Source organism: Scomber japonicus, chromosome 14 (genome assembly GCF_027409825.1).
Source record: "Scomber japonicus isolate fScoJap1 chromosome 14, fScoJap1.pri, whole genome shotgun sequence".
Lineage (NCBI taxonomy): Eukaryota > Metazoa > Chordata > Actinopteri > Scombriformes > Scombridae > Scomber > Scomber japonicus.
Window position 1 is genome coordinate 31,802,168 of NC_070591.1, and position 14,309 is coordinate 31,816,476.

At 42.7% G+C, this 14,309-nt stretch overlaps 1 protein-coding gene across 1 annotated transcript in view; it reads right to left on the bottom strand.

The window, feature by feature from the left end:
- The window catches only part of slc2a15a (solute carrier family 2 member 15a), a 44,823-nt gene that overhangs the window by 19,573 nt on the left and 10,941 nt on the right, over positions 1 to 14,309 (bottom strand). Inside the window, exons 3-4 of the mRNA XM_053332863.1 lie at positions 2,468 to 2,628; positions 674 to 798 (exon numbers count right to left, since the gene is read on the bottom strand). Of these exons, the coding sequence (XP_053188838.1) occupies positions 674 to 798; positions 2,468 to 2,628 (286 nt within the window). The remainder of the gene's footprint in view (positions 1 to 673; positions 799 to 2,467; positions 2,629 to 14,309) is intronic.

The window sequence follows — 14,309 nt, forward strand, 5'->3', positions numbered from 1 at the left end:
ATGGAGAGACTTACACCAGATGAAAAAAAGTATGTGGACACATGAACAAATTATATGGTCTCCCAAACATGATACCCATTAAAAGGTTCAGCTATAAAACTGAACATGTGTAGAAGGGAGTTGGATTCAGGAGTTTTCAAAGTGTTCCTTTTACTGTCTACAAATATTCTCAGTCCAGGCTAGCAGTTTTCCCTCCTGGGAAAAGAACCTGGGGTAAGCCCTGCCTCCCCCTTCTGAGTCGTCTTATGAATTGCCAGAACTTCTTTGAAGCCAACCAAATATCCCTCTCTTTGGCCTCCCCAAAGCCATAACTGAGGTTTTGCTTCTGCGACCTAAGAGTCTGCAGTCATTTAAGCGACCTGATAAATGTCTGCTGCTCCAGAATTCACCTTGACCAACCAAGCCCAAAGTACTCCTCCTCTACAGCTTTATGGCCTCCTTCACAGCTGGTGGCAAGCAGCAGGTTCTTTGGTTCCAGTCAAGACAGGCATGATGGTCACAACTCAGAACAACTCTGCACTGGAGGAACTGAACATGGGCCACCCAGAATCCACATTATACCGGCCAAAAGCCGGCATATACTGGCTAACGTAAACCCTGCCCTGTACATAGCCTAACATGGTTGCACATCAGTGTGGAATTCATGCAGACGTGTGTGTAGATGTGTGTGAACCTGAGTGAATTCCTGTGATGAAGCGTCCAAAGATGACCATCTCAGGTGAACCACAAATCCTGCTGAAGCCCATGAGTGAGCCAGCAATAAACACCAGCATTGATGTATTTACCACCGTACCTTTCCTGAAAATACGCAGACAAAAAAGCAGGCAGACATTATGAACATACATAAAAACATATGACCCAAAGGTTTATGAAACAGCAAGGACAGAGGCAGTATATTGGTCTGGAGGCCAACAGCAAGAACCCCCTCCCCTGATATACACAAAGTCATAATGGTAGACATGTATGCCTGTACAAGTCCCGATTAGCTATAAAACACAGCTGTGTGACGAAACTGATAAGACAGTTAATGGGATTATAAATCGTCTGCATTTCATTTGCGTTTAAATGTCCACTAGTGTTCTATGAAATAGTGGAGTGAATGAAGCAAAATAACTTCCCTCTGCACTTTCAGGACAAGCACACTTCTGAAGGGCAGAGCTGGTGCACTTAGAAGGAGAACAGGGCACCAGGGAGAGGGGAGAGGTTATCAGCAGCTCTGAATACAGCCTACATTGTGCCAATGTAAAAGTGTGTGTCTCTGTGTGTGCATTTGTGTGTCATAGGTTACTTTTGTGGACAATTTTCAGCCTAGAGACCAGTTAATAGGGGACAACTTGTCCAATTGGGAACAAAAGCCATGTTCCCAATCAAGGAGAAAGCTGATTGTAGGTCAGTGGTTAAGGTTAGACAAATAGTGGTTATGCTTAGGGTTAGGGTAAGTCTCCAGGAACAACCACAATGTGAGTACAGATGCCTTACTGTGTTAATCCATACATTTTTACTCTTGTATTGTCAAAATGTTAATGAAAGTATTACATAGTATGCTGTTTGGTGACTCCGTGTTATCAGTGTGTTTTCCAGCTTGGTTGATTGCAGCACCAGAGCTACAGAGAGTCTGTATTGCCAACTGGCCACCATCCACCCTCACGGTTGGGCAGTCTAGGGGGGTTTCTGGGTACGGTGTTAGGACAGAGCAGAACCAATGTCCAAATACAACTCATTCACCAATATGTGCAAAATAAGTGCATGTTCAATGGCACATGCACACTGGCCAGTTGTGTTCTTCATGAAATTATTGCTTTGACATTCAAATATGTTTATATTGTGGGAGCAGGACAATTTTAATATATTAATAATTTCATTACATTTATGATGATGATTTATGGAATACAATGTCTTACCTATTAGTTTTTTAATTAGGCACAATCACATTTTTTAATAATTGTGGTTCTATGGAGCTTACTATATCATTGTTTAACACTGGGATGTTTATGATTTGTACATATGCATGGTTTTATATTGATGCATCGTAGATTTGTGCTCACAATGTTCATATACACAGTTTAAACACAGATTTGTGGGTACACACAATTTTCAATCTTATTAGAATCTAAATAACCATTTTTTTTAACCTTTGTTTGAGACCATTCTCCTTACAGTTCAAACCTACAGCAAGAACCATTGAACATTCTAAAAAAACTAAACAAAACTTTATTCTATTCTTTATTATATATACTTTATTCTCAAACCTCAAATCATTTACAAAGTACAATGCCAAGATTACATTTGCAATAATGCATTTATTACAGAGTACACCTCATTGATAATTCTGTCCACTCTGACTCTTTAAATGTTCACTGTCTGGACCTGGTTTGTCCATCTATAGATCAACTTTTTTTTTTCCTCCTCAGAGTGATATGTGTACCTTTGCATTTCTGTGTATTTTGTAGATGTAGAGAAGTCTTACCTGCCAAAGCGAGTGACCAGCATGCCCACTATAACGGAGCCAAGCAATCCTCCAATAGCGAAGACAGACACAGTGAGAGAGTACATGAGGGTCAGGGTCTCCTCACTTAGCCCTGTTCCATTACGACTCACAACTGTCTTATTGTAGAAGTCTTTTATATACTGAGACAAGGAGGAGGGAGAAGAATAGGTTAGAAGGAGATCATTCAATTTTAATTATATGGTGCCCGATCACAATAAATGTTATCTCAAGGTACGTTTTACATGCAGGGCTAGACCGTACTTTAAATTAATTTAAAGAGACCCAACATTCCCACTAGGGCTGGGCAATTAATTGAAAAATAATCCAGACCGACATTTAGAAACTCTAATCGACTTAATCTTGCTCATATCAATTAATCGTGGTGTTCACTGTTGCCATGACAGTAAGGGTTGCATATCTGTAAGGAATTTGAAAACTTGTCTCCAGTGATCATTTGAACCCAAACCACGATCTTTTCATAGTTTTAATCAAGTAAACTAGACATTAACCACAGTGTCACACCTTAAAACATCTTTATTTTCACTCCCTAAAGATCCTCATGTGTGAGGGCAGCAGTGGAAAATACTAAACTAAAGAAACTGTGAAAATACATAATTGTTCATCAAGGGTGGAGATAATTGTTCATTAATCGTAACCGAGGATAAAAGTTCAATTAATCGTGATTTAGATTTTTGCCCTAATTCCCACATAAGCAAACACGAGGAGGAGAAGAAGAAAATAGTCTAAACAGGATGCAGAGGTTTCCCCCCCTTCGCAGAGGTTTTGATGAAATACTGTAGTGCTTTTTTATGGACAACAGCAAACAATTATCAGAAGCTGAACATAGATCACATCAGAAAACATCCCAAAAGTGTATTCAACTATAAGGCAAAGCAGGGCCACAAGGCATACAGATTTGACAGGAAGGTGTGAATTAAAGGGTAAATGTGCAGCGTAAAGTAAGGGTATGACTGTGAATGTGTTGCAAGCCTTGTTTACACTTTTCTACAAGCTCTCATGTGTTTGTACATAGAGATACATGGAGAAGACATTGAGGTTGTAACAAACTATAAATATTTGGGAACTGTTATAGACGACAAATTAAATTGGAGCTGTAACACTGACACCATTTACAAAAAGGGAATGCAGAGACTGTACTTCATGCGTAAGCTAAGGCAATTTAAAGTAGATAGGGATATGATGCGGGTCTTTTACCATTCTTTTGTGGAAAGCATTTTATGTTTCTGTTCTGTGGCCTGGTACTTCTCTGTCTATTGCAAATAAAAATAAGCTTCACAGGATAGTCAACATGGCCAGCAAGATTGCTTGCCAGCCTCTAAATAGCATGGCCATGACTGTTGAAACAAGGGTGGTAAAGAAGGCAAATAATATATGTGAGGATCTCTCACACCCCTTACATCAAACATATGAGTTGTTGCCCTCAGGTAGGAGGCTCAGGATGCCTTCATTCCAGACAAACAGAGCCCGCAGATCATTCATACCTACCAGCATATCCATGTTAAATAAGACAACTAAGACTGAATAGCACATTGCACTTTAGTACTGAATAACTGCACTTTAGTATTGTACTGTATTTAAGTTGGGTTTTTTGTCCTATTGTCAACCTGTCTTTTTGTCCTGGGAGGGTGGGTGTATGGTTTGTCTATTGTGTTCTTGTTTATTGTAATGTCTTTGTACTTGTATCAGATGCACTGAAAACGGCACAGAACAATTTTCCGAAAGGACAAATAAACAATTTATCTTTATCTTGTCTATTTTTTTCTTTGACTTCAAACTTATCTCATCTGTGCGAATATTTTATACATATGAATACATTTTTAAAATTCTCACCTCATACTTTACAAGTCATCAAGTCTCCAAGCTCTCACATGTTGTAACATATTTACCTGCATAGATGACTTTTTTTCTCAGCACATCTTGGCTGATATGATTTGCCTGTTTAAAGACTGTGTAAAGTGAATTCAGACATTTTCTTCTAAACACATTAAATAGGTCATAAATGTATTTCTAAAAAAGGTGTAAAAAGCATTTCAACCATTTAGATTTGAATTCGTTTTATACGGGACACAAACACATAAACAATGGAGGACATGGAGGCGATGGTGTACTTGCTGCTATATGTGGCTTTCTGTCACACACAAAGCAAGAAAACTGAGCTGTATGGCTGTAACACAGTTGCTGGTATTTAAAAATGTCGGGTTTGATTCTTGTGTGGGACAGCTCATGTGGGACGGCACACAACTCTGACCAATCAGTGGCCGTCAGTCTGTTGACGTCACATTTAGTATCGGCTCGGCTTGCTTGGAACCTCAGCAGAACAGGTACTAAAAAAGTACCACGTATTATCCCTTGTGGAAACGCAAGTTAGCAGCCAAGTTAACCGCCGAGCTAGCAGCTGAGTTAGCAGCAGAAAGCTCTCAGACATAGCGTCCATGTTTCTGGTAGAGGTGGAGACTTTGATTGACAGGTGACACTTGGTAGGGGGCGGGGTTTCAGCGGACTCGGTGGGCACTTTTTTTTTTGATAACTCTCTTTATTGATTTTTTTTCTTGTCAATAGGCAGATACAATCAAAATGTCATCAACATTAACCCACCCCTCCTCCCCCACCCTCTATGTTAACATTCACTCTTGTTAACATCAAGTTTATAGCCTGAAAAGGCACTGTACTGAGTAATCAGAGTTAAAAGTTGCTGTAAGGAGAAGGACGGACTGGAGATAAAGAGTACGACATTGTCAGCATATAAGGAAATGTTCTGCTCCACTCCCCCACGGACGATACCCTTAATGTTGTTGTTACTACAAACCGAGATAGCAAATGGTTCAATTGAGAGTGCGAAAAGAAGTGGCGAAAGTGGGCAACCCTGCCTTGTGCCACGTTGTAGGGGGAAATAAGCGGAGGAGACTTCATTTGTGCGGACAGATGCTAAGGGGGCAGTGTATAATAGCTCTACCCAACTAATGAAATCATTGCCAAAACCAAATCTCCGTAAAGTGTGGAAAAGGTAGAAGCATTCAACATGGTCAAACGCTTTTTCAGCGTCTAACAGCAGAAGGACCTCAGGATCGTCTAACTCAGAGGGGGAATAGATAATGTCCATTACTCGCCTAATGTTTCCGAATGATAATCTTTCTTTAATAAAAACCTGTTTGGTCAATATTGATGATTCTGGGCAGAACTACATCCAGTCTTTGGGCAAGAACCTTTGCTAAAATTTTCACATCAGCCCCTAAGAGACTGATGGCCCTAAAAGAACCACACTCAAGCGGGTCTTTGTCTGTCTTTAAAATTAAAGAGATAGAAGCCTGTCTGAGTGAGACAGGAAGAAAATGGGACTTGAGGGCATCATTGAACATTTCGGCCAAGGGTGGCGCTAGCTCGTCAGCGAAGGTCTTATATAGCTCAGTGGGTAGGCCATCAGGGCCCGGGGATTTGCCAGATTGCATTGATTTATTTGCTTGTTTTATTTCCTCCACAGTAAGGGGAGCATTTAATCGGGTCCTTGTGTCACTATCAATGGTTGGAAAAGGGAGGGTGTCAAAAAAAGCATTAATAAAGGTAGGGGTGGGAATCGAGAACCGGTTCCAATTGGTTCAATCCATCGACATCATTTGCCTTTATGCTGAACTATTCTCTTATCGATGCCTTTCTTTCACGTGCCTTGCAAAATAATGACGTCACGCTCGCGCAAGAGTCAATCAGCAGCGCGAGCAACACCATGGCGGAGAGACAGAAGCGGTCCAAAGTGTGGCTTAATTTCACTAAGAAGATGCTAACAGCTCTTCAGAGAGAAAGTGGAGGTCCCTTAGGTCGCGTGCAACTGCTGTGTAAAGTACCCCTTCCCCCGCGCACCTCCGGTTGCCGTTACAAGCAGGTAGCTCTGCAGGCTGTATGATGGCTGAAGGCTGAGTCCCACGAACTTTCCCGCCATCTAAACGGACCAAGTCGGCTGTATGGGAATACTTCAGCTACTGTAAAAAGACAGACGGCCACGGCTTGGAGGAAGAATATTGTTTTTTCCCACTAAATATAATTAATTTATGTCGTGACTTGAGTTGCAGGTTTAGCTTCAGTTAAAGGACTGCACTTATTTTTATTTTTTTTATTTAGAAAGAATTCAGTTATTTTTTATTATTATTTATTTTAAATACATATTTACTTAATACTGTAAGACATCTAGGATCCAGATTATTATTTATTATTATTTTTATATCCAGATTTATATTTGTTTTAACATTTACACTTTCATTTATTTTAGCACATTGTCAGACTCTTCTCAAGCGATAAAGAATCAGATCGATAAGCAGAATCGATAATGGCATTGATATCAATAAAATCTTATCAATTCCCATCCCTAAATAAGGGATAGATCACATTGAGCTTCAGATCGGTAGAGGGAAGAGTAAAAATCAGCAAAACACTTATTTATCTCAAAGGGATCAGTTAGTACAGAGCCAGAAGGGGAACGAATTTGATTAATGATATTCTGCGCAGAATGATGTCTCAACTGCAAGGCCAGGAGTCTGCTAGGTTTGTTGCCAAGTAGGACTGCCTAGTCCTACGCAGCATGTCTTCTGCTTTCATGGTGGTAAGAAGGTTGAATTCTGTCTGCAATTCAAGTCTCTTTTTATAGAGCTCAGCAGTAGGGAGAGAAGCATACGATTTATCAGTGTCTAAAATTTTATCGGAGATTTCGAGGAGTCTCGATTTGCGTGATTTACTAAGAAAAATGAAACGTGAAATAAAGGTACCTCTGACAGTTGCCTTTAATGCTTCCCAGATTGTCGAGAGGGACATCCCCGGAGTTTTATTGATTACTAAAAAGTCCTTTATTTGGGAAGACAGCGAGAGGACATAGCTTTTGTCGGCAAGTAAGCGCGTATTTAGTCGCCAATTTGGAGAAACTACTGGCTTTCCAGTAAGAGACAGTGACATTAATAAAGTTGCATGATCTGAAATAACAATGCTGCTGTAGGAGATAGATTTAACACATGGTAGCAACTTATTATCAACAAAAAAATTGTCAATTCTGGTAAAGGAATGATGGACTGGAGAAAAGAAGGAGTATTGACGCGAATTAGGGTAGATGAAACGCCAGTGATCGGAGAGACCAAGGTCATGTAAGTGTGATTTAAGAACGATAGCTGAGAGGGAAACAAGTCTGACTTATTACCGGCAATGCAGACCAAGCTCTGACACCAGTCATACAGGGAACGGACGGCCCTTATCAGGGGGTCCGGTACCCCGTATTCCTGGAGAACCCCCCACAGGATTGCCCGAGGGACACGGTCGAATGCCTTCTCCAAGTCCACAAAACACATGTGGACTGATTGGGCAAACTCCCATGCACCCTCAAGGATCCTGCAGAGGGTGTAGAGCTGGTCCACAGTTCCACGGCCTGGACGAAAACCACACTGCTCCTCCTGAATCCGAGGTTCGACTATCCGACGGACCCTCCTCTCCAGCACCCCCGAATAGACCTTACCAGGGAGGCTGAGGAGTGTGATTCCCCTGTAATTGGAACACACCCTCCGGTCCCCCTTCTTAAAAAGAGGGACCACCACCCCAGTCTGCCAATCCAGAGGCACTGCCCCCGATGTCCACGCAATGCTGCAGAGTCGTGTCAACCATGACAGCCCCACAACATCCAGGGCCTTGAGAAACTCAGGGCAGATCTCATCCACCCCCGGGGCCCTCCCACCGAGGAGCTTTTTAACCACTTCAGCGACCTCCACCTCAGAGATAGGAGAGCCCACACCCGAGTCCCCAGGCCCTGTTTCCTTACCGGAAGGCGTGTCGGTGAGATTGAGGAGGTCTTCGAAGTATTCCTTCCACCGATCTACAACGTCCCGAGTCGAGGTCAGCAACGCACCGTCCCCACTGTGCACAGTGTTGACGGCGCACTGCTTCCCCCTCCTGAGACGCTGGATGGTGGTCCAGAATCTCTTCGAAGCCGTCCGAAAGTCTTTTTCCATGGCCTCGCCAAATTCCTCCCATGTCCGGGTTTTTGCCTCAGCAACCGCCTTAGCTGCACTCCGCTTGGTCTGCCGGTACCTGTCTGCTGCCTCCGGAGTCCTACAGGCCAAAAAGGCCCTATAGGACTCCTTCTTCAGCTTGACGGCATCCCTCACCTGCATCATCCCTGTCCACCAGCGGGTTCGAGGATTGCCACCCCGACAGGCACCGACCACCAGGGACGGACTGGGCGGTCTGGCATTTAGGCAGATGCCAGAACGGCCGCGCAGAGGTCTAGACCGGCCGAGCACGCCAAATTGATCACAGCGGCCCCTAGTGGCACTGACGCGGCCCACTCTCTCTTGCATGCTGAACAAGTTCCCGACGCGCTTCTAGATTTCATATCTCTTATGATTTTGCATGCAGTACTTGACACTGTTGACCTGATTGGTATTTATACCACACATACCTTTATACATCATAGTCATGGTGTATTTCAAGTTTTACATCAGCCTGCTTTACTTTTGAAGGGAAATTTCTTGTTAGGATTTTAAAAAACGTTCATGGTTTGAAATAAAACAAATCTACTGGTATTTTGTATTTGATTGTTTGAGAAAATTAAAATGAAGCAATGCCTTCTGGGAATTTCATGGCAGTGTATAAATCGGGTAAAAAAGTAAAAAAGTGTAGTAAATCGTGTCTGCGCATTTGTGTGTTGGAAGTTGGACTAATGGTGGTCAAGTCATTCAGTAGATTGGTTGTGGTGGTGATTATACGATTAACTGGTTAGAAAAAATGAATAGAGGCACTAAGCGACAGAAAAAGAGAGACAAGATCAAGAAAGCGCTGCTGTTTGAGGGTGAAAAATGCGCCAAATTGGATTCATTTTTTCAAGCTAATGTTACTCCAACCTCAGCTAGCGCTAACACTAGCAGCATTGATGTAAGCGACACTGGTGAGCTAGCAGAGGAGGAATATGTGCAGGAAGAAGAAAATGAGCAAGAGGGTGATGATCAAGACAAGACAAGACAATGATTTAATGGAACTGGCAGTGGCATCCAGCAGTTAAAACTCTTCACCTATGCTTACAGCAATATATGGTTGGCATACAAATTTTTACTGACACTGTCGTGTACTCAAGTGGCATGCGAACGGAGTTTTTCCACTCTGAAGTTCATCAAGAATCGCCTAAGGACCCGATTGACACAGGATAATTTGGAGGCCCTTATGCTGATGGCGACAGAGAAAGAGATCCTTATGAACTTGGATTCAGATGACGTCATCGACCGGGTTGCGGAAAAGAGCAGGCTCCTTCGCAATTTGTTAACTGCATGACGGTAAGACAAATGTTTTTATTATGGAGCGGCTGGCTCTAACAATCTATTCATAATGGTTTATTTGTGCATTGATATGACAATTTTCTTATGCAGTTGTTTAAAGTATGGGAGTTTATCTGCACCATCATTGGGGCTATCAAAAATGCTTCTCTTTCCGTGCGTTGGGTCTGCATCTGCGAGTTGGGCCGCTTGTGGGTGCAAATGCCAGGGCCGTTTTTTTATCCCAGTCCGTCATTGCCGACCACCTTGCAGCCACAGCTCCAGTCAGCCGCCTTAACAATGGAGGTACGGAACATGGCCCACTCAGACTCAATGTCCCCCGCCTCCGCCCCTCTCTTCACCCAAGTGTCCAAGACATGCGGCCGCATGGTCTGACGACATGACTACAAAGTCAATCATCGAACTGCGGCCTAGGGTGTCCTGGTGCCAAGTGCCAAAGCAGAACGAGGGAATCCCCAGGGGGAGTGTTTTCCAGCACCCCCTCCAAGGAGTCCAAAAAGGCTGGATACTCTGGACGGAGGCTACCCTCTCGTCTACCGGGGTAAACTCCAACATACAGGCACCAAGCCGGGGGGCAATAAGTATTGCCACCCCTGCCCGGCGCCTCTCACCAGTGGCAACTCCAGAGTGGACGAGATTCCAGCCCCTCTCGAGGAGACTAGTTCCAGTGCCCTTGCTGTGCGTCAAGGTGAGGCCGACTATATCTAGCCGGAACTTCTCAACCTCACGCACCAGCTCAGGCTCCTTCCCCACCAGAGAGGTGACGTTCCACGTCCCTAGAGCTAGCTTCTGCAGCCGAGGGTCGGACCGCCAAGGTCCCCGCCTTCGGTTGCAGCACAGCTCACACTGCAACCGACCCCTTTAGCCCCTCCCACTGGTGGTGGGTCTGTGGGAGCAGGGTCCCATGTCCTTTATTCAGGGGGGGCCCCGGTGACCCGCGTCCGGGCAAGTGACACGAAAAACCATCCGTCATAATCATCATTGGGGTTTTCTGAGCTACCTTTTGTCTGGCCCCTCCCCCCGGACCTGTTTGCCAGGATTTCTAGGCGCAGCCAGGGTATGGAGGGGGTCCGGTTTGGTGACCTCAGGATTGGGTCACTGCTTTTTGCAGATGATGTGGTCCTGTTGGCTTCATCAGACCGTGACCTCCAACTCTCACTGGATCGGTTCGCAGCTGAGTGTGAAGCAGCCGGGATAAGAATCAGCACCTCCAAATCCGAGGCCATGGTCCTCAACCGGAAAAGGGTGGAGTGCACTCTCCGGGTCGGGGATGAGATCCTGCCCCAAGTGGAGGAGTTCAAGTACTTCGGGGTCTTGTTCACGAGTGAGGGAGGGATGGAGCGTGAGATCGACAGGCGGATCGGTGCAGCGTCTGCAGTAATGCGGACTCTGCACAGATCCGTCGTGGTGAAGAGAGAGCTGAGCCGAAAGGCGAAGCTCTCGATTTACCAGTCGATCTTCGTTCCTCCCCTCACCTATGGTCATGAGCTTTGGGTAGTGACCGAAAGAACAAGATCGCGGGTACAAGCGGCTGAAATGAGCTTCCTCCGTAGGGTGGCTGGGCTCTCCCTTAGAGATAGGGTGAGAAGCTCAGTTATCCGGAGGGAGCTCAAATCAAAAATGTTTGGTTTTTAAGTTTTCAATAGTGAGTTGTAACGATTTTAGAAGGCACAGAAAAATTATGTTGTCCTGCTGGTAACTACTGATAGAGCAGAAAATATACTTCTGTGTGTTATACTGCAATGCACTGCCCAACAATGTATTTTGTCATTTAATTTGCAGGTCTTGTCACTTGCTCTTGACAAACATAGACATAGGTTGTTTAAGCATATGAATAAGAGACAAGAGATGTTGTCATTTTTCTTAGGTGGACAGTGTCAAGAATTTTTCATAGTGGAACATGACGTCAACTGTTCATGGCTAAAAACAAAACACGGCACCAGTTAAAGTCAGTGTAAAGTAAGAATAAATATGTGTTCTGAGTTTGAAAAGTGTGTTGTTAACCACCCTGCCAAATTTGAATGATTAAAAAAATCGCCAAATATATGAAATTAAGCTTAACTCTGACTCTTTCTTTGCTACCAAACGCTGTGGGAGTGCCCGCCGAGTCCACTGAAACCCGAAATATGGACGCTATGTCTGAGAGCTTTCTGCTGCTAGCTCGGCGGCTAGCTCGGCTAACTGTAGACTGTAGTATTAGTAGCAGAATGTATGATTTATACCTCTACAGCAGCAGGGGCTGGTTTATGATCTTCAGACCCGCCCACTAAATCCTGAACACAGAAATCTTGAAACACAGTTTGTGAAGCCTAGCTCCACAATTCAAATCTAAATGGTTGAAATGCTTTTTACACATTTTTTTAAAAATATATTTATGATCTATTTAATGTGTTTAGAAGAAAAAGTCTGAATTCACTTTACACATTCTTTAAATTGGTGCAAATCAACTGTGATGCAAATTTGCTTTGTGTTGTACCTGAAAGCAGTTTAATATACTGAAAATGTATGTTGCCAACACTGGTCACCTCATTCTCAATTCTAGTGAAGTTACAATGTTCTCACAGATAAGATGCTGCAATGGACTACAATAAAGAGCAATTGGTCAATCCCGCCTCTTTGAGCCAATCAGAAAGCACTCCTTTCTAATTAGGGAGGAATCCTTGTCTTGGTGCATCATGTGGCCAATATATGCTAGTTCCACGAGACCAATATGATACACACTCTCTTTATCTCTTCTTTTTTCACTCTGGCATTTTCAACTATGCCTCTAATCAAATCCCAAAGTCTTTTTTTGACCTCAGCCTCCTAATCAATTTACCATGTGATGGCACGAGTTGGTGGATCAACGTCAGTTCTCCAACTGCAGGCTGCAGGCACATGCTTTTACTCAACTAGTAACTCTTAGTATCTCAGGTCAAAACTCAACTGTAATGACAAATAGCTCAAGTGTGAAAACGGAGCTTTAACAGTGTTAATTATATAAATAATATATATAAATATAAGTATAAATATATAAATATCATGAAGTATATTTTAGTTCCAGTACAGCTCTGATAATAAATGTTAATGATGATGTATAGCTGTCATGAAAAAGGAGAGTGAATTGAAGTGAATTGGTATTCTGCTTCCGAAAGCAGCAGTACAAAATGTTTGTCAAAATGCCCAAGTAAGTAATTATTCAAGGGGTGTGTGATGTATAGGAGTAAACTACATGTAAAAATAGGTTGTGTGTCAGATGTACAGCTATACATGATTAGCATCAGACAAAACATCATCCAACTACAGTATTATTGGTTTTTACAGCCTGGTTGTTGCTAGCTTTTCTAATTTAATCCTTTTTTACATTATAACTATACAAATAACTAAAATCCAGCCTATGTGCAATCTTAATCAACATTATGTCATTCATATATGTCACAATATGGATGGTAAATTATTTAATATTATTGTTAAAATTATTTCAGGTTTTATTGTCTTTTAAGCGCACCATTTCCCATAAGCCCAAGACCTTTTCAGGTTAAATGTCACTAGTTTGACAGAAGAAGCTATTGGCTGCTAGTTTAGGTATGTCTATAATAATGTCAGGCTTAGGAGACTATGAGCTCTCTGTCACTGACAAAATGCATATGGAGGCCTGTCCCTGGATCAGTCCAGGAGCTGACAGCATGATGAGCTGCTGTTTTATCAAAACAGACACCAAATACACACAGATTGTGGCCCCACACTCATAAGCAAGCACAGCAAACATTTTCACAACACCATATTTTTTGTACCTCTAGTTCTGTTAAATGTTAAGGATTAATTGGCGCAATGTACTTAACACCTCAACAGGACAGATCAACTATGATTACATCTAACAAGTCTGATCAAAATTAAAGAGAGCAGGTGTGGATATCATAAATTAGACTGAAACCAACAGTTTAACATGTTATATTGTTTACTACACCATATTGTAGTAAAATATTGTAGGGGCTATTTAATTTTTCTTAATTACCTTTTGATTAACCTGGTATTAATCTTAGAATATGTACAGCCGGTATGTCGAGTGGTTGAGACTAATACCATGTGGCTGTGATGTTCCAGCTTTTGTTCCAACAAGGGACATTTGTCGCATGACATCCACTCTTCTTTCCCTGTGTTTCCATTTTCTCTATAAATTCATGATATCCAAATGAATGCTGAAATTGCTCCAAAAAGAACAAGCTCTGAATAGTACTGCAGAACCCTGCTTCACTTCTTCATAAAGACTGATGACAGAAACCCTCAATGAAAGGTTATAGTACTGAGTTTGGGAAGCTAGTGGAACACAGGCTAGTGATGTCATGACTTAAGCTCACTACTGGATAGTGGTAATAAGCATTCTCTTTACTGTTTAAGCTCCAGATCAAAAGAAAAATCAGCATTATGGTCACTCATATCATTCTGTCCTTTTGCCCAGTATTTAAATTTGAGAGGAATATTTTAGTTCTCTCTTCATGTGTGCTGTTGGACAAAGTGGGATCCACTGT